The 23,089-nt window shown below is 43.3% G+C and overlaps 2 protein-coding genes across 2 annotated transcripts in view; both read right to left on the bottom strand.

Moving 5' to 3' along the window:
- FSD1 (fibronectin type III and SPRY domain containing 1) overlaps window positions 1-5,800 on the bottom strand; it is a 34,158-nt gene extending 28,358 nt beyond the window's left edge. The window contains exon 1 of the mRNA XM_081895657.1: window positions 5,465-5,800. The gene's annotated coding sequence lies outside the window, so the exon portion shown is untranslated. The remainder of the gene's footprint in view (window positions 1-5,464) is intronic.
- A 1,749-nt stretch (window positions 5,801-7,549) lies between these two features.
- NMRK2 (nicotinamide riboside kinase 2) lies at window positions 7,550-21,573 on the bottom strand. Its single transcript, XM_081895939.1, has 8 exons — window positions 21,396-21,573; window positions 18,260-18,350; window positions 13,541-13,589; window positions 13,142-13,313; window positions 11,654-11,725; window positions 10,318-10,424; window positions 8,019-8,104; window positions 7,550-7,913 (listed from the first exon to the last, which is right to left on the bottom strand). The coding sequence occupies exons 1-7, from the start codon at window positions 21,419-21,421 to the stop codon at window positions 8,019-8,021; spliced, it is 603 nt and encodes a 200-aa protein (XP_081752065.1). The 5' UTR covers window positions 21,422-21,573; the 3' UTR covers window positions 7,550-7,913.
- Window positions 21,574-23,089: the final 1,516 nt, after the last annotated feature.

The raw sequence follows: 23,089 nt of genomic DNA, 5'->3' as shown, positions 1-23,089 counted from the left end.
AGTTCTTAACCTGTAGTGCGATTTCTGGGTTAGCGGAGTCTGTAACCTGAAGCGTATGTAACCCGAGGTACCACTGTACAAACATTAGAGGAAACCGCTTTGCAGAAATAGATATGTTAGACAAAAATACACTGAAGCGTACCATAGTTTTTGGTGTATAAGACAAGCTTCCCCCCCCCCCTTTAAAAAGGATGTTTAAAATCAGGGCTCGTCTTATACATGGTAGTTCAGAGTTGGGGCTGGCTCAATAACTCTGGGCCATCTCCCCCCCTTTTTAAAAACCTGAGTCCCCCAAAATAGGGGTTGTGTTATACACGAGGGTGTGTTATACACGGAAAAATACGCTATGTATCAGGAGACATTCCAACTAAACCGCTAATGAATTTTCATGACTTTTTTTAAAAAAAACCTGCGATCTGATGTGGGAAATGTTGGAGAACTGGAATTAGGATTGGGAGAAAAAGGTGAAAGGAAAAGAAAACCTGGCTATATGCAACCTGCGCCTGTGTAATTTGTTTCTTAAAAAAACAGCACTCAATCTGCTCTCTCTCTGTGTGCGGTTTTGCAATGACTTGCAAGAATATTGCAATTATTTGCACCTACGGTGCTTTTCTTTTGGGGGAAAAAAAAGGTGGGGGAACTCACAACAAAGTTTGCTTGTTACTTTTATTGCAATTGTTTTATTGTTTTATTGCAGTGCCACACACACACACACACAAATCCTGGGCAGTAAGATGTGATTAATAAACTCAAGCAGACAAAGGTCTGGATTAGAAATGGCCACCATTTTATCGATTATAGACATACGTGGATTTTGAGCTCAGGCATTGGGTATATATCCATTCCAGCCCCCCCCTCCAGTCAAATACAGTGGTTGTTGTTTAGTCGTTTAGTCGTGTCCGCCTCTTCGTGACCCCTTGGACCAGAGCACGCCAGGCACTCCTGTCTTCCACTGCCTCCCGCAGTTTGGTTGGACTCATGTTTGTAGCTTCGAGAACACTGTCCCACCATCTCGTCCTCTGTCGTCCCCTTCTCCTTGCGCCCTCCATCTTTCCCAGCATCAGGGTCTTTTCCAGGGAGTCTTCTCTTCTCATGAGGTGGCCAAAGTCTTGGAGCCGCTTTGGTGGAGGGAAGTCTGCGAATTGGGAGGGGGGTTAAAAATGTTTTTTTTTCGGTTATTTTTTAATGTTAATGAGAAATGTACGGGGTAATATGTATTGATACAACGTGGCATATAATTGAAAACTAATAAAAATTATTTGACAACAACAAAAAATTATTTATTTATATACAGTGGTACCTCGGATTACAGACACTTCGGGTTACAGACTCTGCTAACCCAGAAATAGTGCTTCAGGTTAAGAACTTTGCTTCAGGATGAGAACAGAAATCTTGCTCTGGCGGTGAGGCAGCAGCAGGAGGTCCCATTAGCTAAAGTGGTGCTTCAGGTTAAGATCAGTTTCAGGTTAAGAACAGACCTCCAGAACAAATTAAGTACTTAACCCGAGGTACCACTGTATTTTCCCAGTAGTGATGTATGGAAGTGAGAGCTGGACCATAAAGAAGGTTGATCGCCGAAGAATGGATGCTTTTGAATTCTGGTGCTGGAGGAGACTCTTGAGAGTCCCAAGGACTGCAAGAAGATCAAACCTCTCCATTCTGAAGGAAATCAGCCCTGAGTGCTCACTGGAAGGACAGATCCTGAAGCTGAGGCTCCAAGGTTTTGGCCCCCTCATGAGAAGAGAAGACTCCTTGGAAAAGACCCTGATGTTGGGAAAGATGGAGGGCACAAGGAGAAGGGGATGACAGAGGACGAGATGTTGGGACGGTGTTCTCAAAGCTACCAGCATGAGTTTGACCAAACTGTGGGAGGCAGTGGAAGACAGGAGTGCCTGGCGTGCTCTGGTCCAGGGGTCATGAAGAGTCGGACACGACTAAAGAACAACAACAAGCATCTGAAAAAGTGTGCATGCACACGAAACCTTGTACCAGAACAAACTGAGATGGTCTATAAGGTGCTACTGGACAATTTTTAATTTTTTAAAACTTTTATTTCAAGTAGGTTGATTGTACTCTGTTTGGTTGTTATTCAAAGAATTAAAAAACCCCACAAATATTTGGTGTGTTTTGGAGAGGGGGGAGAAGGAGGGAGAAACTGGTTCTCTTGGCTTTTTAATATGCCTAATATCTATGAGTACGCACCCCCCTGCCCTCTGTTGAGCATCTTTCATTCCACTTCTGCAAGGCTGCACATTATAGGGAGAGAGAAATTTGGCCTCTATTAATAGCAGGAGGCTTGTCTCGCCGACCTCCTTTCCCAACTTTGGTTAAACGCCCGGGGAGTTGGCAGTGGCTCAGGGATTTCTCCGGGCCAAATTGCTGAAGGCGAAGGGTTGGTTCAACCCCCCCCCCCCCGTCCGCCCTTTGCAGAATTTGCCGTGGGGCTGTTCCAGAGGCCTGGAGACCTCGCATAACCTCTTCTCACCCCCAACTCCGGCGAGAGAAGACTAATCCCTCGAAGCGAGGAGGCCGCCGACCGGTCTTCCCACCTGCTCACATCTCCTTTACACAACACGGTTTCACGTCGTCTCAAGATCGCGTTACAAGCACCCTGGAAAATGTTCCATGGACCATTGATCCGTTCTGGGGTGTAACCATGAGTTCTGCACCAGGGTGGGTTTCGTGGTGGGGCCAAACGGAAAGAAGTTCCCATCGCTCTTTTCGTTTTTAAATTTATTTACAGTCATACATCTTGTTACGTTTGCTTCAGGCTGAGTGTTTTCAGGTGACCCGGAAGTACTGGAAAGGGTTACTTCCGGGTTCCGCTGCTTGCGCATGCACAGATGCGCAAAATGACGTCACGCGCATGCGCAGAAGTGGCGAATTGTGACCCTCGCATGCACAGACACGTGTTGCGTTCTGCTCATGTTGCGAATGGGCCTCTGGAACGGATTCCGTTCACAACCAGAGGTACCGCTGTATTTGATTTTTCAACAGAAAAAATTAACAGAGGTATATCAACCATAAAGCATAAAAAAACAAGATTCCAAGGAATCTTCTGGATTTTCCTCCTCCCCTTTGTGGGTCCTATTATTAATCCTTTCCTCTCGTATCCTTTATGATCATCCAAACACTTTACCCCTTCCATTATGTCCAGAATCAGCCTTAAACTACAAGTGCTATTCCAATCCTACTAATGATTTTGAACTGTCTTATAAATTTTCCCCATTCCTTACTAAAATTTTGGTCTTCCTGATTTCTGACTCTTCCAGTCATTTTAGCCATTTCGGTGTAGTCCATCGACTTCATCTGCCATTTTTCTCTGGTGGAAACTTTAGCTTCTTCCCATTGCTGGACCAATCACATCCGTGGTCACATACATGAATAGTCTTTTCTGCTCTCTTGGGATTTTGGCACCTAGAATTCCTAAAAGGAAGGCTTCAGGGTTTGATCCCCCAATTGCAGTAGGATATGCTTCATACAATCGACGTCCTGGGGACATAAACAAAACCTAATCAAATCAAATCAAATTTTATTAAACGGTCACAGACCAGATTAACTCGTACAGCTAGTCAGCGAAGCATAACACCGGAAAAAACAAAGGACAATTTCAATACAGATTAGGCCATAACAGCAATTTAGAATTAGACAGCATAAATAAAGTTAGGTATTTGCCTTCGCCTGCATATTGACATTGGAAAGCTCTTGTTTCCTGCGCCTAATAGCGGCTACACAGAATTTGGCAACATTGATCGTAATTTCAGGAACCTTATCTTCTACCAAGGCTCTCATACGTTGGAGTTCTGGTTCATTTTTAAGCTTTTGTAGAACTGGGGCAATAAAGGTCAGGCGTAGATCCTCGTAGTAACTACAGTGCAGCAATACATGCAGACTTGTTTCCACTTCCAATGAGCCACATGGGCAAACACGTGACTCATATGGTTTGCCCTCATATCTGCCTAGCAGCAGGGCAGAGGGCAGAACGTTGAATCTGGCCAGGGTAAAGGAGTGTCTGTACTTAGGTATTTGTAAATCAGCCAGATAATTTGCGGGTGAAAACCCTCTCCCAAAATCTCTAATGGTGGCATGTTTATCCATTTTGCCCATATGACATTGCAACTCTGTGTCCCTAATGCGTTGAAGCACTTGACTTTTGGCCCTCTCATATCCTGCCGCTATCAAGATCTGTGGGGAGAATCCCAAGCTTCTTATCTTTTCAAACAGGGAAGCTTTCCAGGTAGAATGAAAGGTGCCCCTCAGTCCGCCATTTAGAACTTCTGAGGGAATTAGACTTAGTAAATAAACACCGATAGGTACAGACAAATTCCTAAGGTATGAGGATATCTGAAAGTCATACCCGTATTGGGTTCCAGCTGCGACCGGGCTACAAATTACATAAGACCTGGATTGCAGGTCGCTATGTGAGATGTCCCAAAGTCTTTGCCTCAGGGATTCGAGGGCAGTGTCGTAACCCAGATAATATAAGAGGGATGATGGCAGGTCAATCAAGGTGGCTTTTCTGGCCATAGTTTTCAGCCACGGGTTCAGCAACTTGGTTCCAGAACTCAATCGGTTTCCTGGAAGTCGATTCAACTTCCAAGAAGTTCGCAAACCAAGGCATGGCTTCTGATTGGCTGGTTGGTCCTGGAATAATAATAATAATAGTTGTTGTTGTTTAGTCATTTAGTCGTGTCCGACTCTTCGTGACCCCATGGACCAGAGCACGCCAGGCACTCCTGTCTTCTACTGCCTCCCGCAGTTTGGTCAAACTCATGCTGGTAGCTTCAAGAACACTATCCAACCATCTCGTCCTCTGTCGTCCCCTTCTCCTTGTGCCCTCCATCTTTCCCAACATTAGGGTCTTTTCCAGGGAGTCTTCTCTTCTCATGAGGTGGCCAAAGTATTGGAGCCTCAGCTTCAGGATTTGTCCTTCCAGTAAGCACTCAGGGCTGATTTCCTTAAGAATAGATAGGTTTGATCTTTTTGCAATCCATGGGACTCTCCAGAGTCTCCTCCAGCACCAGAATTCAAAAGCATCCATTCTCCGGCGATCAGCCTTCTTTATGGTCCAGTTCTCACTTCCATACATGACTACTGGGAAAACCAGAGCTTTAACTATACGGACCTTTGTTGGCAAGGTGATGTCTCTGCTTTTTAAGATGCTGTCTAGGTCTGTCATTGCTTTTCTCCCAAGAAGCACACGTCTTTTAATTTTGTGGCTGCTGTCACCATCTGCAGTGATCATGGAGCCCAAGAAAGTAAAATCTCTCACTGCCTCCATTTCTTCCCCTTTTAATAATAATAATTTATTTATATCCCGCCCATCTGGCTGAGTTTCCCCAGCCACTCTGGGCGGCTCCCAATCGAGTGTTAAAAACAATACAACAATACAGCTGGAAACAATAGCCGACAGTCAAAATGGACGTTCGGCTTCCGAAAAACGTTTGCAAACTGGAACGCTTACTTCTGGGTTTACGGCGTTCGGGAACCGATCTGTTCCTCAACGCAGCCGTCCAGGAACGAAGGTACCACTATAACTCGAAACAAGTGGCGTGGAGACATTTCATTCCGGATCTGCTAGGTGGAGCCCATACGGAGGATGAAGACAGGTGGGTGTCTCGCCCCCCACCCCATAAACATAAATCCTGGCTATGCCCATGGAAGGAAAGGCTCATATTGTGTTCCCTTGATACCCGACGATGAACCAAAGCAGTGGTTCAGTTGGGTAATTTTAGAATCGTGCATAATGGCCCTAAGGGGGTGCCCTACAGATGGCAATTCGTATCGCTTGCTTTATTTCAGAATGTGGGCAAGCCGGGACACCTCACCTGCTCCTAAACATTAGGAAGAACTTCCTGACAGTAAGAGCTGTTTGACAGTGGAATTTGCTGCCAAGGAGTGTGGTGGAGTCTCCTTCTTTGGAGGTCTTTAAGCAGAGGTTTGACAACCATATGTCAGGAGTGCTCTGATGGTGTTTCCTGCTTGGCAGGGGCTTGGACTCGATGGCCCTTGGGGTCTCTTCCAACTCTATGATTCTATCTGCTCCCAAGTCCTTCTGATCCCCCTGGCAGCTGACAACTTCCCTTTAGCACATGGCTGAGATTTTCCGCGACATTTCCAAGCCCTCTTCCAAATGTGTGAGCATATAAAAGGTCAGTCAGTACCATGGGGGGGGGGGAGAGGTGTATCAGATTCCCTGGCGCTCATTCCCTGCTGAGTGCTGTGACTCAGCCCCCCGTGCTACTTCCTTAAGAACACGCAATTGTCTTGCTATTTGCTACTCATTCCACCAAGGGGGGGGGAACCCCCCAGCACCAGTGTGTACCATCAATCAGGAGAGCATACACTCCAATATTTCTGAAAATAGGAACGTCCTACTCCATAATAATATATATATTTTTATTTATGCCCTCCCCATCTTACTGGGTTGCCCCAACCACTCTCGGCGGCTTCCAACATATATAAAAACATAATAAAACTATACAAAATGTAAAGGGACTCCTGACCATTAGGTCCAGTCGTGACCGACTCTGGGGTAGCGGCGCTCATCTCGCTTTATTGGCCGAGGGAGCCGGCATACAGCTTCCGGGTCATGTGGCCAGCAGGACTAAGCCGCTTCTGGCGAACCAGAGCAGCGCACGGAAACGCCGTTTACCTACCCGCCGGAGCGGTACCTATTTATCTACTTGCACTTTGACGTGCTTTCAAACTGCTAGGTTGGCAGGAGCAGGGACTGAGCAACGGGAGCTCACCCTGTCATTGCGGGGATTCGAACCGCCGACCTTCTAATCAGCAAGTCCTAGGCTCTGTGGTTTAACCCACAGCGCCACCAGGGTCTCAGGGAGAGAAGGCTTTCTCCATAACCTGGTACTTCATCCTTTAAACTGGAACCCAGGTCCTTTTGCAGCCAAAGCAGGTGCTACTGAACTCACCCTTAAAATAAGGTTCCAGTCCTCCTAGTTCTGAATACTGATGCAAATAGGAACGAAGGTGGATTGTGGATGCTGCTAGCCCAGAGATGGAAATAAGATAAAGACCCTACCAGAGAGAAATGACAAATTAAGCTGTTGGACTATGCTGAAACGGAAAGCTCAGGAAACCAAGAAGACCAAAGCTTCAAAAAAATTGTATAACTTATCCAAGGGACCACTGTAAGTAGATGAAAACACTAGCAGGATCGCAATAACACTTGTAATGTAGCAAATATTATGGACAAAATGGAGAGACATAAAACATGGATTATGAAATAATATGCTGTTGAAGAGGATGGCAATAGAAGCCATGGAAGGGAAGGTGAGAAGTCCAGAGATTTGGAAAAATCTCTAAATATGGGTTTGTATTTTGTATTGTATTGTTATAATTCTATATATTATTTGTAAAACCGAATATTTTTTTTTAAAGGAACAAAGGTGGGTTGTTTTGCTCAGGTTTGACTACACTGCGGCTCTCTAAGATTTTAGACAATTGTTGTCCCTCCCTAGAGATCTGGTAGCCTTCTCTGAATTTTTGTCCAGCCCTGATGACGTTCCGTAAAGCAAAACGAGAGACCAAACGTTCAAATGTTTCTTTATTGAGTATGCCGTGTGTTCTTGCACAAGCAGTTAAACAGAAGCTTATTACTGACACAAAGCCGCAGACGTAAAACCAGTGGTATTTTACAGACTTCCATTATAAAAATGTGTTTTTAAAACATACACGTTTAAGCCGATGGAATATAAAATAAGTACATAAAAAACAACAACTGCCCGTGGTTGAGTTGTAAATGAACTACCTTATTTTTTCAATTATATACATAAAGTTATTTTCCAAAGGGCAGTGCCAAGGAAGGCATGTTCGCTTAACATGTTTCAGTAAATATCCAAAATAGTATTTACATCAGATTTGTACATAGATCTTTCAGCTTCCCACAGATCCTGAAAAGCAAACAACAGGCAATTAATACCCAAAGTATTATGAGGAAGATATAAAGAGCAAGGCAGAAAATAACCTCCTCCCCTTTCATCCAGGAGTATATTCACCTATGAGTGATTCAAAAGCTTGTTCTGTATTTCTTTAAAGACTTCCATGTAAAGATCGTCTCTGGACTTCAGCCCATCCAGATAAACTGAAAAGAAGAACAGGCAGTTGTGAATTTCACAGGCAGGGATGCCAGTAAATAAATCAACACGACAGTTTTGCATGGACACGGGGTTAAACCACAGAGCCGAAGACTTGCCGATCAGAAGGTCGGCGGTTCGAATCCCCGCAATGACGGGGTGAGCTCCCGCTGCTCGGTCCCTGCTCCTGCCAACCTAGCAGTTCAAAAGCACGTCCAAATACAAGTAGATAAATAGGTACCACTCCGGCGGGAAGGTAAACGGCGTTTCCGTGCGCTGCTCTGGTTTGCCAGAAGCGGCTTAGTCCTGCTGGCCACATGACCCGGAAGCTGTATGCCGGCTCCCTCGGCCAACAAAGCGAGATGAGCGCCGCAACCCCAGAGTCGGTCACGACTGGACCTAATGGTCAGGGGTCCCTTTACCTTTACCTTAAGAGATCTAACCCGCTAGAGTCAGGCTCGCAAAATGTATAATACTGCAATCTTGCCAAGCAAGTGAGTATGATCCATTGAATCCAGTGAGGCTTACTTGCTTATTCACCAGACTCTCGCTCTTGCCAAAATAAAGAGGAGCTGAACACACCACTGCCCTGTTGGCTCAGTGGATTTTTGGCAGCAAGTAGGCGGTAATTTGAGTGAGGAGGTAGACTCAATGAGGGAGAAGGATCCCTGCAGATCTGGAGCCGGCTCAAGTGCTTATAAAAGGACGGCTCAACAGTGCGGTATTGTGGGAAAAGATATTTACTTATTCAAAGTACGATCTGGTTGGTTCACCCTCACAAGGTGACAAAGGAGATAGAGGTGATTTTATTATCTATAATCAAACTTAAAAAATAAATTAATTAAGGCCGAGGGCCTTCTGGCGGTTCCCTCGCTACAAGAAGCCAAGTTACAGGGAACCAGGCAGAGGGCCTTCTCGGTGGTGGCACCCACCCTGTGGAACGCCCTCCCACCAGATGTCAAAGAGATAAACAACTACCAGACTTTTAGAAGACATCTGAAGGCAGCCCTGTTCAGGGAAGCTTTTAATGTTTAATAGGTTATTGTATTTTAGTGTTCTGTTGGAAGCCGCCCAGAGTGGCTGGGGAAACCCAGCCAGATGGGCGGGGTATAAATAAGTAATTATTATTATTTATTATTATTATATTAGCAAGCATACAAAATAAGCAACCCTGAAATTATTGGCTGAGAGAATTTGATTGTTTAACTATTTTTTAACAATATTACTGGTGCGTTCAAAATGCCTTTGGGAAGAAGGGCAGGATATAAACTGAAGAGACGATTGAGCAAAACTAAAAGAAATAATTTCATCACCTAGCTCAGGAGTGGGAAACCTCTAGCCCTCCAGATGGGCTGTACACAGTTCTGACTAGAAAACATTGCCCCGGGGTAGTTCTCCACTTACACTGCATTTTCTAGGCATGGATCTGAGCGGTTTTGCTTTTCCCCAGCCACTCCCCCCCCCCTCAGAAAGCACTCTCTTCCATGCTAAATTGGAACAAAAAGCAATCCATGGGAAAACCGGCTGCCTTTTGTTCCGATTCAGCACTAAAGCACGGGTTTTCCCAGGGGAAAGTGGAGGTGTGGATAAGCCCCATGTTGGACTACAACTCCCATTAAGACTTGACCGTTGACCATTTCTGGGGTTGACGGGATGTTTAGGAACAATGGGAGGGCCACCCAAGGCTTTCCAAACTGTGCGCCGCAGCATATTTAGTGTGTCGGCCGCAGCGTGTAGGTATGTCGCGCGAACGCCCCCTGTGCTACTCCCAGGGCTGGAAAGGGGTTAGTTTGACCTCTGGTTTGCTAGTAAAACTGAATCACCGTGTTTTTCGCTCTATAAGACGCACCAGACCACAAGACGCACCTAGTTTTTGAAGGAGGAAAACAAGGGGGAAAATATTCTGAATCTCAAAAGCCAGAACAGCAAGAGGGATCACCGCGCAGTGAAAGCAGCAATCCCTCTTGCTGTTCTGGCTTCTGGGATAGCTGCACAGCCTGCATTTGCTCCATAAGATGCACACACATTTCCCCTTACTTTTTAGGAGGGAAAAAGTGAGTCTTGTGGAGCAAAAATACGGTACTTTGTCGCGAAACAATGCATGTCTTAAAAATGGTGCCACCAATGTGAGAGGATTGGAAAGCCCTGCTCTAAGCACATCACATCTTTTAAAAAATTATCACATGCGAACACTTGCACAACACTCCAAATTGTCTCTTACCAACATCCACTTCGTTCGCCTCCATTTCCTTCCTGTGCTTAAGATACATGGGCCATACGTGGCCATCGAAGAGACCAGGTGGGTCCGGTACTGTGTATTTACGTGTACTGCAAACAGAAAAGGAATTTGTTAATCTATACGAGGGGTAGGCAACCTAAGGCCCGTGGGCCGGATCCGGCCCAATTGCCTTCTCAATCCGGCCCGCAGACGGTCCGGGAATCAGCATGTTTTTACATGAGTAGAATGTGTCGTTTTATTTAAAATGCATCTCTGGATTATTTGTGGGGTATAGGAATTCGTTCATTCCCCCCAAAATATATAGTCCGGCCCCCCACATGGTTTGTGGGACGATGGACCGGCCCACAGCTGGGGCCTCAAAGAGTCGGACATGACTAATGGACTAAACAACAACTGAATTCCCACATCTGGTGTGTACAGCAGTGTTGGTAAGCACTTCTGTGCCATATGCAACTACTAGGGTTAGATGGTTTCTCTCAATTTCTCATTTCCCCCCAGTCTTCAGTTGTCCTCATCAATCAGTTTCAATTTTATTTTTTAAAAGCCCTCATGAAAATTTGCCAGCATTTTAGTGTTGATTTCTTCTAATCTACATATTTTTCTATGCAGTTATGTCTAACCCGAGGGATGCGGGTGGCGCTGTGGGTTAAACCACAGAGCCTAGGACTTGCCGATCAGAAGGTTGGCGGTTCGAATCCCCGCAACGACGGGGTGAGTTCCCATTGCTCGGTCCCTGCTCCTGCCCACCTAGCAGTTTGAAAGCACGTCAGAGTGCAAGTAGATAAATAGGTACCGCTCTGGCAGGAAGGTAAACGGCGTTTCCGTGCGCTGCTCTGGTTCGCCAGAAGCGGCTTAGTCTTGCTGGCCACATGACCCGGAAGCTGTACGCCAGCTCCCTCGGCCAATAAAGCAAGATGAGCACCGCAACCCCAGAGTCGGTCACGACTGGACCTAATGGTCAGGGGTCCCTTTACCTTTACGTCTAACCTATACAATTTTGCAAGACGATTTCCCTTAATGTAATGTGGGTTTTTTGTGTGTATTATTTGCCCTAGCACATGTATTTTTGTATACAGTACAAAAATCTGGAGAACTGAACTGCAAAATTCAGAGAAGTGTGACTGAATCATAGAATCAGAGATGGAAAGGACCATGAGAGGGTTATCTCGTCCAATCCTCTGCAATGCAGGAATCTTTTAGCCTGACGTGGAGCTCAGAGGTTCTCCAATTCTGCAACTTGCAATTATGTCATAGGAATGAGGTGACTACGACATGAAATTTCAGCATCACAATATTAAAGTCGAGGACCCGTTCTTACCTCCTCCTCCACTTGCATTCACTGTATGGGACTGCTAGATAATAGCGTTTGTCGAACAAGTCAATCAGTGGCCTGCAGGTGAGAAAAATTAAGGTTCAAAATTACTTGAGAAATGATCTTTCCTAAACCGCATGGGTGCATAAAGTCATACTGTTGTTTGTGGTGAATAATAATATTGTGGGTAGGGCAGGGGTTATTGTTTTCATTTGTTATTATGTTGTGTATTTTTGCGTTTTCATATTGTAAACCACCCTGCGATCTTCGGGTGGTGGTGCTGAAATTTAATAAATAATAAAATCATCATAATCACCAGCAACGATTTCTAGGGTCTCTTGCAACAGGGACCTAGAGTGGCTGGGGAGGCCCAGCCAGATGGGCAGGGTATAAATAATAAATTATTATTATTATTATTATTATTATTATTATTATTGACTGGCAGAGACAATCAAGTGTTATACAGAGAGCGGGTGATATGTTTGCAGATGACACTCTTATCCAAAGCCCAGCACCAGGGGTCAATAAGACAGGCAGCAACCAACTGCATACTTTAAAGTGGACGCTGGTGGCGCTGTGGTCTAAACCACTGAGCCTAGGGCTTGCCGATCGGAAGGTTGGTGGTTCGAATCCCCGCGACGGAGTGAGCTCCTGTTGCTCGGTCCCTGCTCCTGCCAACCTAGCAGTTCAAAAGCACATCAAAGTGCAAGTAGATAAATAGGTACCACTCTGGCGGGAAGGTAAACGGCATTTCCGTGCACTGCTCTGGTTCGCCAGAAGCGGCTTAGTCATGCTGGCCACATGACCCGGAAAAACTGTCTGCGGACAAAGGCTGGCTTCCTCGGTCTGTAAAGTGAGATGAGCGCCACAACCCCAGAGTCGTTTGCGACTGGACTTAACTGTCAGGGGTCCTTTACCTTTACCTTTTTTTTACTACAAAAAAGCAAAAAAAGCAAAGGTGGGGCTACCTTTGAAGGTGACCCAGAAACTGCAATTAATTGAGAATGCGGCAGCTAGACTGGGGACTAGGAGTGGCCTCCGGAACCACATAACACCAGTCCTGAGAGATCTGCATTGGCTCCCAGTACGTTTCCGAGCCCAATTCAAAGTGTTGGTGCTGACCTTGAAAGCCCTAAATGGCCTCGGTCCTGTATACCTGAAGAAGCGTCTCCACCCCCATCGTTCAGCCCGGACACGGAGGTCCAGCTCCGAGGGCCTTCTGGCGGTTCCCTCATTGCGAGAAGTGAGGTTACAGGGAACCAGACAGAGGGCCTTCTCAGTAGTGGCGCCCGCCCTGTGGAACGCCCTCCCTTCAGATGTGAAGGAAATAAGCCGTTATCCTATCTTTAAAAGACATTTGAAGGTAGCCCTGTTTAGGGAAGTTTTTAGTATTTAATGCTGTACTGTTTTTAACATTTGATTGGGGAGACTCAGCCAAATGGGCGGGGTATAAATTATTATTATTATTATTATTATTATTATTATTATTATTACCTGTAGTTGTAAAGCAGGAAACCTTCAACAATCAGTATATGCGTATCATCAGAACTGGGCTGCTTTGATTCACAGGAAACACTCACTCCATGGGATCGGGCAAACTTCACGGGATTCTCAATCCATGCATGAACAGTGCTCACCATCGCATCCATATCCAAGGAAGCCAGCACTAGGTGGGAAATATATATATATGTACACAGACACGCAGAAAAGTCAGTAAAGAAATAAAGACGAAAAACTCAAGAGTGTGAAAGTGTGTAAATTAAAGGTGTATTTATAGAATGGTGCAGATTTTACTGTTAAGTCTTTATTTAATAATATTATAGTGATAAAAATAAAATATATATACTTAGGAAAATATACATTACTGCATCCTACAGCGAACACCGCTCTTACCATCCCATTGTTTAAATCCGTCTTCCCCGACTTGTATCTGATCTTGTGGCTGAAATATAGTGACCAATAAAACATTGCTGCAAAGGCAGGGTGATCAGTTTTATCTACGATCCGATCACAACCTGGACACTACTGCAAAATACACACATACACACACACACACACACAACGGAGGCAAAGGTGCTGACTTAGCAAAAACAGCTGTGCTGCAGCACAAACGACAATACCAACACAACCCCCAGCCCCACCGATCCACCCGAGTCCCAAGCTAGCTGATCTCCATTTTTTGCTATTTTTCCCCGTTTGTGGTGACCAACACGAAGACACCTGGGGTCACCTGCTGAATATCAGGTAAGTAAGAAAGCCGATAGATAAGGGCTGATTGTGGTTGGAGGGGCAGTGCCCCATTTTGCGCTGATTCAGGGGTGGAGAACCTTGGGCACTCCAGATGTTTGTTTTTTTTATATAATTTTTATTAAATTTTCTTTTACAAATTATTCAACACAATCTTATTCTCGTATTTTACAATTTTTGAACTTCCGCCAGCTCCTCCACCAATCATCCATATTTCTTATTCATTACGCATTTTTCATGTCTTGTATTGCCAGTTAATAGTAACTTCTGTTTTTCTTTTACAGTACATCTTTAACAATCACAAAGCCTCTTTAAAACCGACTAACGTTGTCTGTACATCACATCTATTTTCCAGATAATCCGTAAACTTTCCCCAGTCCTCGATGAATTTGTGGTCTTTTTGGTATCTAATTTCCCCAGTCATTTTGTCCAATTCTGCGTAATCCATAAGTTTCATTCTCCATATGGGCACTCCAGATGTTTAGCATCTCCAGCCAACGGCAGACAGCATGGCCAAGAGTCAAGGCTGGTGGGAGTTGTAGCCTAAGAACAGGCACCCTAAACCTTCGGCCCTCCAGATGTTTGGGACTACAGTTCCCATCACCCCTGACCACTGGTCCTGTTGGCTAGGGATCATGGGAGTTGTAGGCCAAAACATCTGGAGGGCTGCAGGTTGGGGGTGTCTGCCTAAGAACATCTAAGGAGGTCAAATGTTCTCCACTCCTGCCGTATTGCACCGGCCACACATACATGTGCAGTGACCTGTGCACACAAACATGTGTCAGTGTCCTATATGCACCAGGTAAGGTACACACATGTGATCTCCAGACATGAAACGGCTCGTTCTTGCATATCTGAACTGGCATTCTGGGGGAAAACTTGGGAATCATGTGGTACATGCGGTGTGGAGAGGAAGTGGGAAAGATGGGGGGAGATTTTCTAAACTCTGTAGCAAATTAATTTTGCCAGGTTGAGCTACATTTTTGAAATAAAACAACACCCCCAAAGAAGTACACAGGTGAAAATTGTATTTATTAACAGCTGAGTAGTGTGTGTGTGTGTGTGTGTGTGTGTGTGTGTGTAACTGCAATTCAAGTTCTACAAAATTAAAGGAATGCTGGAAGGGCATTTCTAAGGAGCAGTAATAATTTTGGTTAAAGGAAATGACAACACACGTTATGTACTGAAGTTCTCACCCTGGGCCAGCAGGGGGATATTGTAGATATGCAAATAAGGGATCGAAAGTGACGTTCAGTGATTGGATAGTTTTAGAAAGTTGTTACAGTTGCGTTGTACTGGAGCTCTATATAAGCAGGCTGACTGAACCCTTCAGTTCAGTTCTGTCCTGGCCTGTGAATAAACAAGAGCTGTTTGAAGAATCGCTGTGTCGTCTGATATGTTGACCCACAACTTAACAACACAAATGATTTGGGCTTAATGTAACTTGCTTAGATTAGGCATGCTCAGGAACATATATCCGTGTTCCTAGCTCAGTGCAGTCTCCAGGATTTCAGGCAGGGATATGCCGCAAATTGCTCTACCAATGAGTTATGGCTTTCCCGAAAGGGAAAAAAATAAGGCTACAGAGGGCATAAAGTGCATTTCTCTGGTGGTGGAAGGGGGACTCCCCCCCAAAAAAGTATATTTCTTTTAATTAGCTACAATGGCTAATTTGGGGTGGGGTGTTAAACTAATTTTCTGCGGAGGGGAGAACTGTCTTCTGGGGTCACTTAAAGTTCCAATGCTGTCCTGCTCTTCAGAATCAAATATTTTGTGACGCAAGATGAAATCTTGCACAATATACAAGAGAACAGCTGCAACAGAAAATCAGTTCTGCTGTTTTTTAAATCAAAGCATATGCCTGTTTGTCCGTATACATGTGTAGATACCCGGAGGGTACTCGGTTTATATAGCTGGCAGGTGAAAAACCGGAGGCATGCCTTTTAGGTATAATCACAAACGATATTCCTGACAATCAGAGGAAAGTATTCCTTTATGCTACGGCAGCTGCCAGGATGCTTATAGCAAAGAATTGGAAAGGGAGAAAAAATCAATCAATGAAAGAATGGCAAATTAAATTTTGTGAATATATAAATCTGGCAAGACTCACAGCATTCGTAAGGGGACAACCGGACCAGAAATTATTAAAAGAATGGGGATGTGCTAAAGAGTATATGAAAAAAACATTGTTCTGGAGTAAGCATATCCGTATGTAATGAATGATGCTTTGCAGGGTTAAAGAAAAAGAAAAATGGTGTAAAAAAGTATAAAGATAGACGTAATCTACATTAGACACAAGAATTTAGTAAGAGTAAAAATTTTGAGGTCTTAGAGCAAAGGAAGGAAGTCAATATATGTATATGTATGTAATGACTAGATTAGACCGGAGATATGGTTTTATTTGTAGATGTGTGCTTTTTCTTTTTTGTGTGTTCTGTTTTTCTTTCTTCTTTGTATAGTATTATTTTGGTTTCAATGTTTGTAATTTTTTTTATATTTTTGCATTGAAAATAAAATTTATTAATATATATGTGTGTGTCTATCTATCTATCTATCTATCTATCTATCTATCTATCTATCTATCTATCATCTATCTATCTATCTATCTATCTATCTATCTATCATCTATCTATCTATCTATCTATCTATCTATCTATATCATCATCTATCTATCTATCTATCATCTATCTATCTATATCTATCTATCTATATCTATATACACACATATATTATTTTCAATGCAAAATTATAACATATATATATAGCTGGCAGGTAGCAACTAATTAAAATGTGCAATATTGGTTTAGGCGTTTGGGCAAAACTGGGGTGTGTGGTCCCCTCAGCGAGAAGATCTGTTATTCCTGCATTGCAGAGAGTTGGACAAGATGGAGACACTTGTAGGTGACCCTACAATTCTGCGATTCTGTGGCTGCTATTTTCCCTGAACCTATCCCTATCCAGCCCTGGCTCATTGCTATCAATCATATGGAATATCTGGGTGTATTCTACAGTTCAACCCGCCCCCCCAATTCACACAGCGTGGCGGGGAGCCCCAATCTGCCTGTCTGGCCCCACGTGACCCGAGTGCGAATCCATGCCCCCAAGAACACAACTTTGCGACACGAGGAGTTTCTAGAAAGACACCTTCACGCTATACAAGAATCGCGGGTATTGCAGTTTACTCCTTGCAGATCTACATTTCTACCCTTCAGGTTCCAGCACTCTCAACAATCTTCAGTGACCAGGATTAATTGGGGTGGGGGGACACACCTTTATGTACTTTCAATGTATGGCAACCGTCCTAGACAGTTTAAAAAATGGAAAACCACTGTTGGTAGCATATCCCACGGACCAGCCCATCGCCAGGTAACGCATTTGAACCACTACAATATATTCACAATAGAAAGATTAGAATGAATGGAATACAGTCGTAGCTTGGATTCCGAACGCCCTGGGACTCAGACGTTTTGGTTCCCAAACGCCGCAAACCAGGAAGTGATTGTTCCGGTTTGCGAACGTTCTTTCGGAACCCGAACCGGCGGGCCTTCTGATTGGCCGCAGGAGCTTCCTGCAGCCAATCAGAAGCCGCGGTTCGGTTTCCGAACATTCCGGAAGTGGAACGGACTTCCGGAACGGATTCTGCTCAGCTTCCAAGGTGCAACTGTATTTTCAATGGGTATGGGAGAAGTGGGGGATTTTAACCTGCGTCTGCAGTTATCCCCAAAACAAGGGTGCAATTGCTATCCCAGGTTATCCAACCTGGAGTAAAAACAGTACAAATGGCTATGATCCTAACCTATTTGAGAAGGAATCACCCTTGGATTCAGCATAACTTGCTTCTGAGTAGACACAGTTAAGAACTGCGCTGCAGGCAGTCACTTCCATACCATGCAGTTAAGGGGACTGTTCCCCTGCAAGGAATCGTGGGAATTGTAGTTTCCTTCTCCCTGTTATCCTTGCCGATCACAAGCTAGTTCCCAGTTTTCTTTGTGGGGGAGAGCCATGCACGGTGTGAATGTGCATATATCATATTTTCCCGTGTATATTTTTTGAGCCCAAAATAAGAAATAATTAATTGCAACATTCCGTGTATAATACGACCCCCAATTTTGAACTTTGGGGGGGGGAAATAATACACGGGAAAAATACAGTATATACGAGCCCTAAAATTGTGGCCCGGACCAAAAATAATGAGCATCTATGCCTTTAAGGTTTTAATGCCCTCCCCGGACAAGTTGGGTTTTTTTGCAACGACAGAGCAATGCTTACCAGTTTTAGTTGTTGCACTATGCATTAAATCACATCAAATACGTCTTTGTTTGTTTGAAAAAATCAACATTAAAGCAAAGAGGGTGTGATGCTTACCTTGAAGAAGTCATCTTGATGGACAACGCAACAGTTTGGGAGCGCTTGGGTAAGTCGTTTGGTCAAAGTGGTTTTGCCACCATTGGTCACCCTAGATTAAGAAAACATGAAGCAGAATTGGGGTGGGGATAATGTGAGAATGGTTAACAGAGCAAGGATGCAAATTCAACGCGCATAGGAAGCCTTTGAGCATAGTCCCCCGTTTTCTTTGTGCACTTTAAATACACAATGTAGATGTGCATATATCGTATTTTTCCGTGTATAAGACGCCCCCGTGCATAAGACGAACCCCTATTTTTTGAGCCCCAAATTAAGAGATAATTATTTGCAACGTTCCGTGTATAAGACGACCTCAGACGTTCCTGCTATGAAATCAGAACGAGATACGTGCCGAAATCGCATCAAATATGTGTTTGTTTGTTTGAAAAAACAACATTAAAGCTAAACACTTCAATTCCATTTAGAAAGACAAGCTTCTGTTCTTAACCTGCCTGTGAAGATTATCAGAGATCGCAAAGAAAGGAATATATGACAACAACAAGGAGATGAAGAAAGTAAAAAAGATACTATCTGGATAGAACCGGATAGAACTGTTTAATTAAAGCAGTAATAGAAGTGATGTTTGGATTCTCGTCTGGAGCTCCCATAACAACAAGAATTTATTATTATAATAAATTATAATAACTTAAGATCTGGCGGTGGGTTTGCTACCCTCCCTAAAAAAACAACAACCCTTTTGTAAGATCCCGGAGGCAAGCGACTCATGGCTGCTCTTTATTTTATTTTTTGCCCACCCTCCTAAAATTAATGCTGTGAACTCAAATTGAAGTAATACCATGCTATAAAATATATAGCATGTTATTGGGTTGCTGTTTTTATTTTGATTATTTATATTGTAGTTTTTAGGTTGATCTTTTCCGTGAACCGCCCTTAGACCTCCGGGTATAGGGCAGTATATTATTATTATTATTATTATTATTATTATTATTATTATTAATTATATATATTGCGGTTTTTATGTTGATCTTTTCCGTGAATTGCCCTGAGACCTCTGGGTATAGGGTGGTATATTATTATTATTATTAATAGCATCTAATAGGCATTGCACAGTAATAATGGGTTTAAGGAAGCTCAACCTATGGTTGGGCAAAGGGGATCTTGCAGGCTCTGAAAGCATTTTTGGCTTTGAAACAGAAGGAAATGCCTGTGCTTTTTAAAAAAAAAGTACATCCCCCCCCCAATAATCCACATTTTGACATTTATTGTGGAATTGGTGCACCTTCCTGCCTGCAAGTTCGTCCTCCCCCTCCCCATTATTATTTCAAAATGCCAGGCTGCATCCCTAATTCAGTCCCGATTTTATCCTTTCTGGGGGGAATCTGGTAAATTAGGAAAGCAAGCACCTGTCGCAACACACCTTCAGATGAAAATACTTCCTGGAAGCACCTTGTGTAAATCCATTAAGATAATAATCATGATATTTTATATCTCATCTCCCACTCCCACTGTTTTTGTCCTTGCAACAGCCCTGCCAGGGCTGTGGGTTGAGATTCCTGCATTGTACATAGCTGTCAACGTTTCCCTTTTCTTGCGAGGAATCCTATTCGGAATAAGGGAATTTCCCTTAAAAAAGGGGAAAAGTTGGCAGCTGTGGCATTGTAGCGGGTTGGACTGAATGACCCTCTAGGTCCCGTCCAAATCTGCAATTCTGGGATTCTTAAGGTTTGCCAGAGTGGAGGGGATTTGAATGTGGGGCCTCCTACATCCCATAGGCTTTAGCAACCTCAAAACTCGTGTTGGCTGAAAGCACCCCAATTAATACAAAGCGGTACTTCTCTTTTTTTTTTAATGAATATTTATTGGTATTTTCAGCATACATATAAAAATCAAAAACAAAAATAAAAAGTAAACAAAATAAAAACAACACAAAAATACAAAAAATTCAAAACTTAGCAACAATTAAAAACACATAAAGTTTCAATTACGTATTTTCTTTTACCTTATTTCTCAGACCTCCTCACACCTCCCCTTCTTGTATTCCAATTTAAATTGTCAGTTCAGCAAGTCCTTAACTTATTCCTCCACTTTAACTTAATAATTTGTTCTAACCTGCTGTTATTTTACTTTTCTTCTTTCTTCCATTTCCTCAATTTATATTTTTGCACACCTTATTTCTATTTGATTAAAAAACCAATTTTAACTTATCCAAATTTACACATCAATACTTATACCTCATTAATTATTCTTAAACCTTTTTCCTAAAGTCGACCAAAATTTCCCTTCCACGGTTTTCCCAGTTTCCATACAACTAACAAAAATATAAAAACCAAGCAAATTATATTTGTATACCCTTTGGATTCCCAAACTCCACCCACCCTTTTCCCGGTACTTCTCAATCATGCACTGTAATAAGGTTATTGGCATAGGGCAGTGCATATCATTACTATTCTTGCTCTGTAAGGTTTTCTAAATGCTGTTAACGAAAGTATTAGGGTTGCAGCCACTGCCTGGATTGTTCCCTATTAATGGAGGTGGTGGGGGTGGGAATTAATATCTCAGTGTCTCGGCCAGGCTCCAGATCTATCCAAAATACTCACACGAAAGCAAATTTAGGGAAGGACATGGACAGATGTCTCCCCGCAATTTCATTCCGCGCATTGCAACAGGAATTCTTTCGATAGTTTTCTTTTTCTGCAGGTTACACCAGGCGCCTTCTCTCTCCTCCCCACCCCATTACATTATTACATCTCCCATTATTAAAAGCGATGCTTTGGGGTTTTATGAAATAGTAGAATAAAAGCGATGCCTTTTAATTGGCTATTCAAGATTCCCTCTTTTAGGCTTCCATATCCCATTTTTAGGCCACGGTTAGTTGACTCCTCATCTCATTATTTCATACATAAACAGTGAGAAAGAACGGGTAATACTTTTGAAAACATCACTACATCTGTCCAAACTACATTTTTTAAAATTATTATTATTATTATAACAGAGCCTGAGGTTTTCATGGAATTCCTGAGCCTAACTTCTGTTTACAAACTTGGCTTTTGTCCAAGGCGTAAAGCACATTGGCGCATTTCGGATCCCGGAGCATGCAGAAGTACAAAACGCAACGAGGGATTCAGCAACAACCTACCCTCCTATTCCTATGATGTACTTCATCTTCTTCCTGATTTTTTTTTCCTTCTTCTTGAGGCGGGAATGTAGAAAACGAACGGAGGAAAAGCACTGGAGGCCTCCTGCCTTAAATCCTGTGCTCTGCTCTGCCCAGCTATTTCATTCAGGAAAAAAAGGCGTGTGTGCCTGTAATTTATACAGCACTGCAGCAATGGCCTCTCCCCTTTCCTCCCCCCCCCCTTCCCCTCCCCAGCCTGGTGGAAAAGCACAAATATCTCTCCAGAGCACAAGGGGCGCACAGTTCAGCCAATGCGCAGAAGTCATGCGCACTCGCCTTGCACCTGTTAGGCACTTTTCACATCTCCTCACTCACTTCTCACTTGCTTTGTTATAAATAGCTTCTGGTGGCTGCCTTTCCTTTGCCTAAAATTAGTAACGGGGACACAGAAATGTCACCTATTTCTTTTATCCTTTTAGGATTCTATGGCAGAATTCCCTAGAAGTACAGCAGGGTTTTTCCTCCCTAATTTTGGTTCCTCTTGTTTCATTTTTTTGTCAGTTTTGGGGTCGGTTAAATGTTCAGCTGGGGTTGGTGGTTACTTTGATTTGGGTTATAACTACAAACTGTTTATTGTTGCTGATTTATTGGTTTCTATGTTGCTTGTATAGGATATCTTGTTTCTTTAATGTTTGATGCTTTGTTGCGTTTTATATGTTGTAAGCCGCCCAGAGAGGCTAGGGAAACCCAGCCAGATGGGTGGGATATAAATTATTATTATTACTCCTCCTAAATACTAGGAACAGGCTTGCTTATTATTTAATTAATTATCTAATCCATGTAAGCCTTTAATCATAGGGCTTATTTATTTAAATCTTCTTTTTAATAATATTTTTATTAGGTTTTCAACAACAAAAAATACAATACCAACCACAAACAGAGAAAGTTGTACACAAAATCAGTGTCAAATCCATAGAATGGGGTTCTCTGAACCCTGTGACTTCCCTCCTCGCCTCACCCCTGGTTCCTTAAATTTTCTTTTTAACTGCATATCATTTCTACTCCAAATTATTATTATTTTTGCCTCAGATTTCCTTTACTACAGTATTTCTAAAATTGCAAGTGATTTTTAAAAATCCAGTGTATTAACCTGTTTACAATACTTTTGCAAATAGATAATCAGCATTTCCCATTCTTTTTAAAATTTCTTGTCATCTTGATTTCTAAGCTTTCCAGTCAATTTCGCCATTTCAGCATAGTCCCTTAACTTAGAATCATAGAGTTGGAAGAGACCCCAAGGGCCATCGAGTCCAACCCCCTGCCAAGCAGGAAACACCATCAGAGCACTCCTGACAAGCCTCTGCTTAAAGACCTCCAAAGAAGGAGACTCCACCACACTCCTGGGCAGCAAATTCCACTGTCAAACAGCTCTTACTGTCAGGAAGTTCTTCCTAATGTTGAGGTGGAATCTTCTTTCTTGTAGTTTGGATCCATTGCTCCGTGTCCGCTTCTCTGGAGCAGCAGAACTTGGTTTATTTATACAGCGGTACCTTGGTTTACGAACTTAATCCGTTCCGGAAGTCCGTTCTTATCTTAAACCAAAGCGTTCTTAAACCAAGGCGTGCTTTCCCATAGCGGCGAGGGACACTCAGCAGGAAGTGGAACATGTTCTGCTTCCAAGGCAAAGTTCACAAACCAAAACACCTACTTCCGGA

The sequence above is a fragment of the Podarcis melisellensis genome (genome assembly GCF_964234715.1).
Source record: "Podarcis melisellensis genome assembly, chromosome: 18".
Lineage (NCBI taxonomy): Eukaryota > Metazoa > Chordata > Lepidosauria > Squamata > Lacertidae > Podarcis > Podarcis melisellensis.
This window is presented reverse-complemented; position numbering and strand designations above follow the sequence as displayed.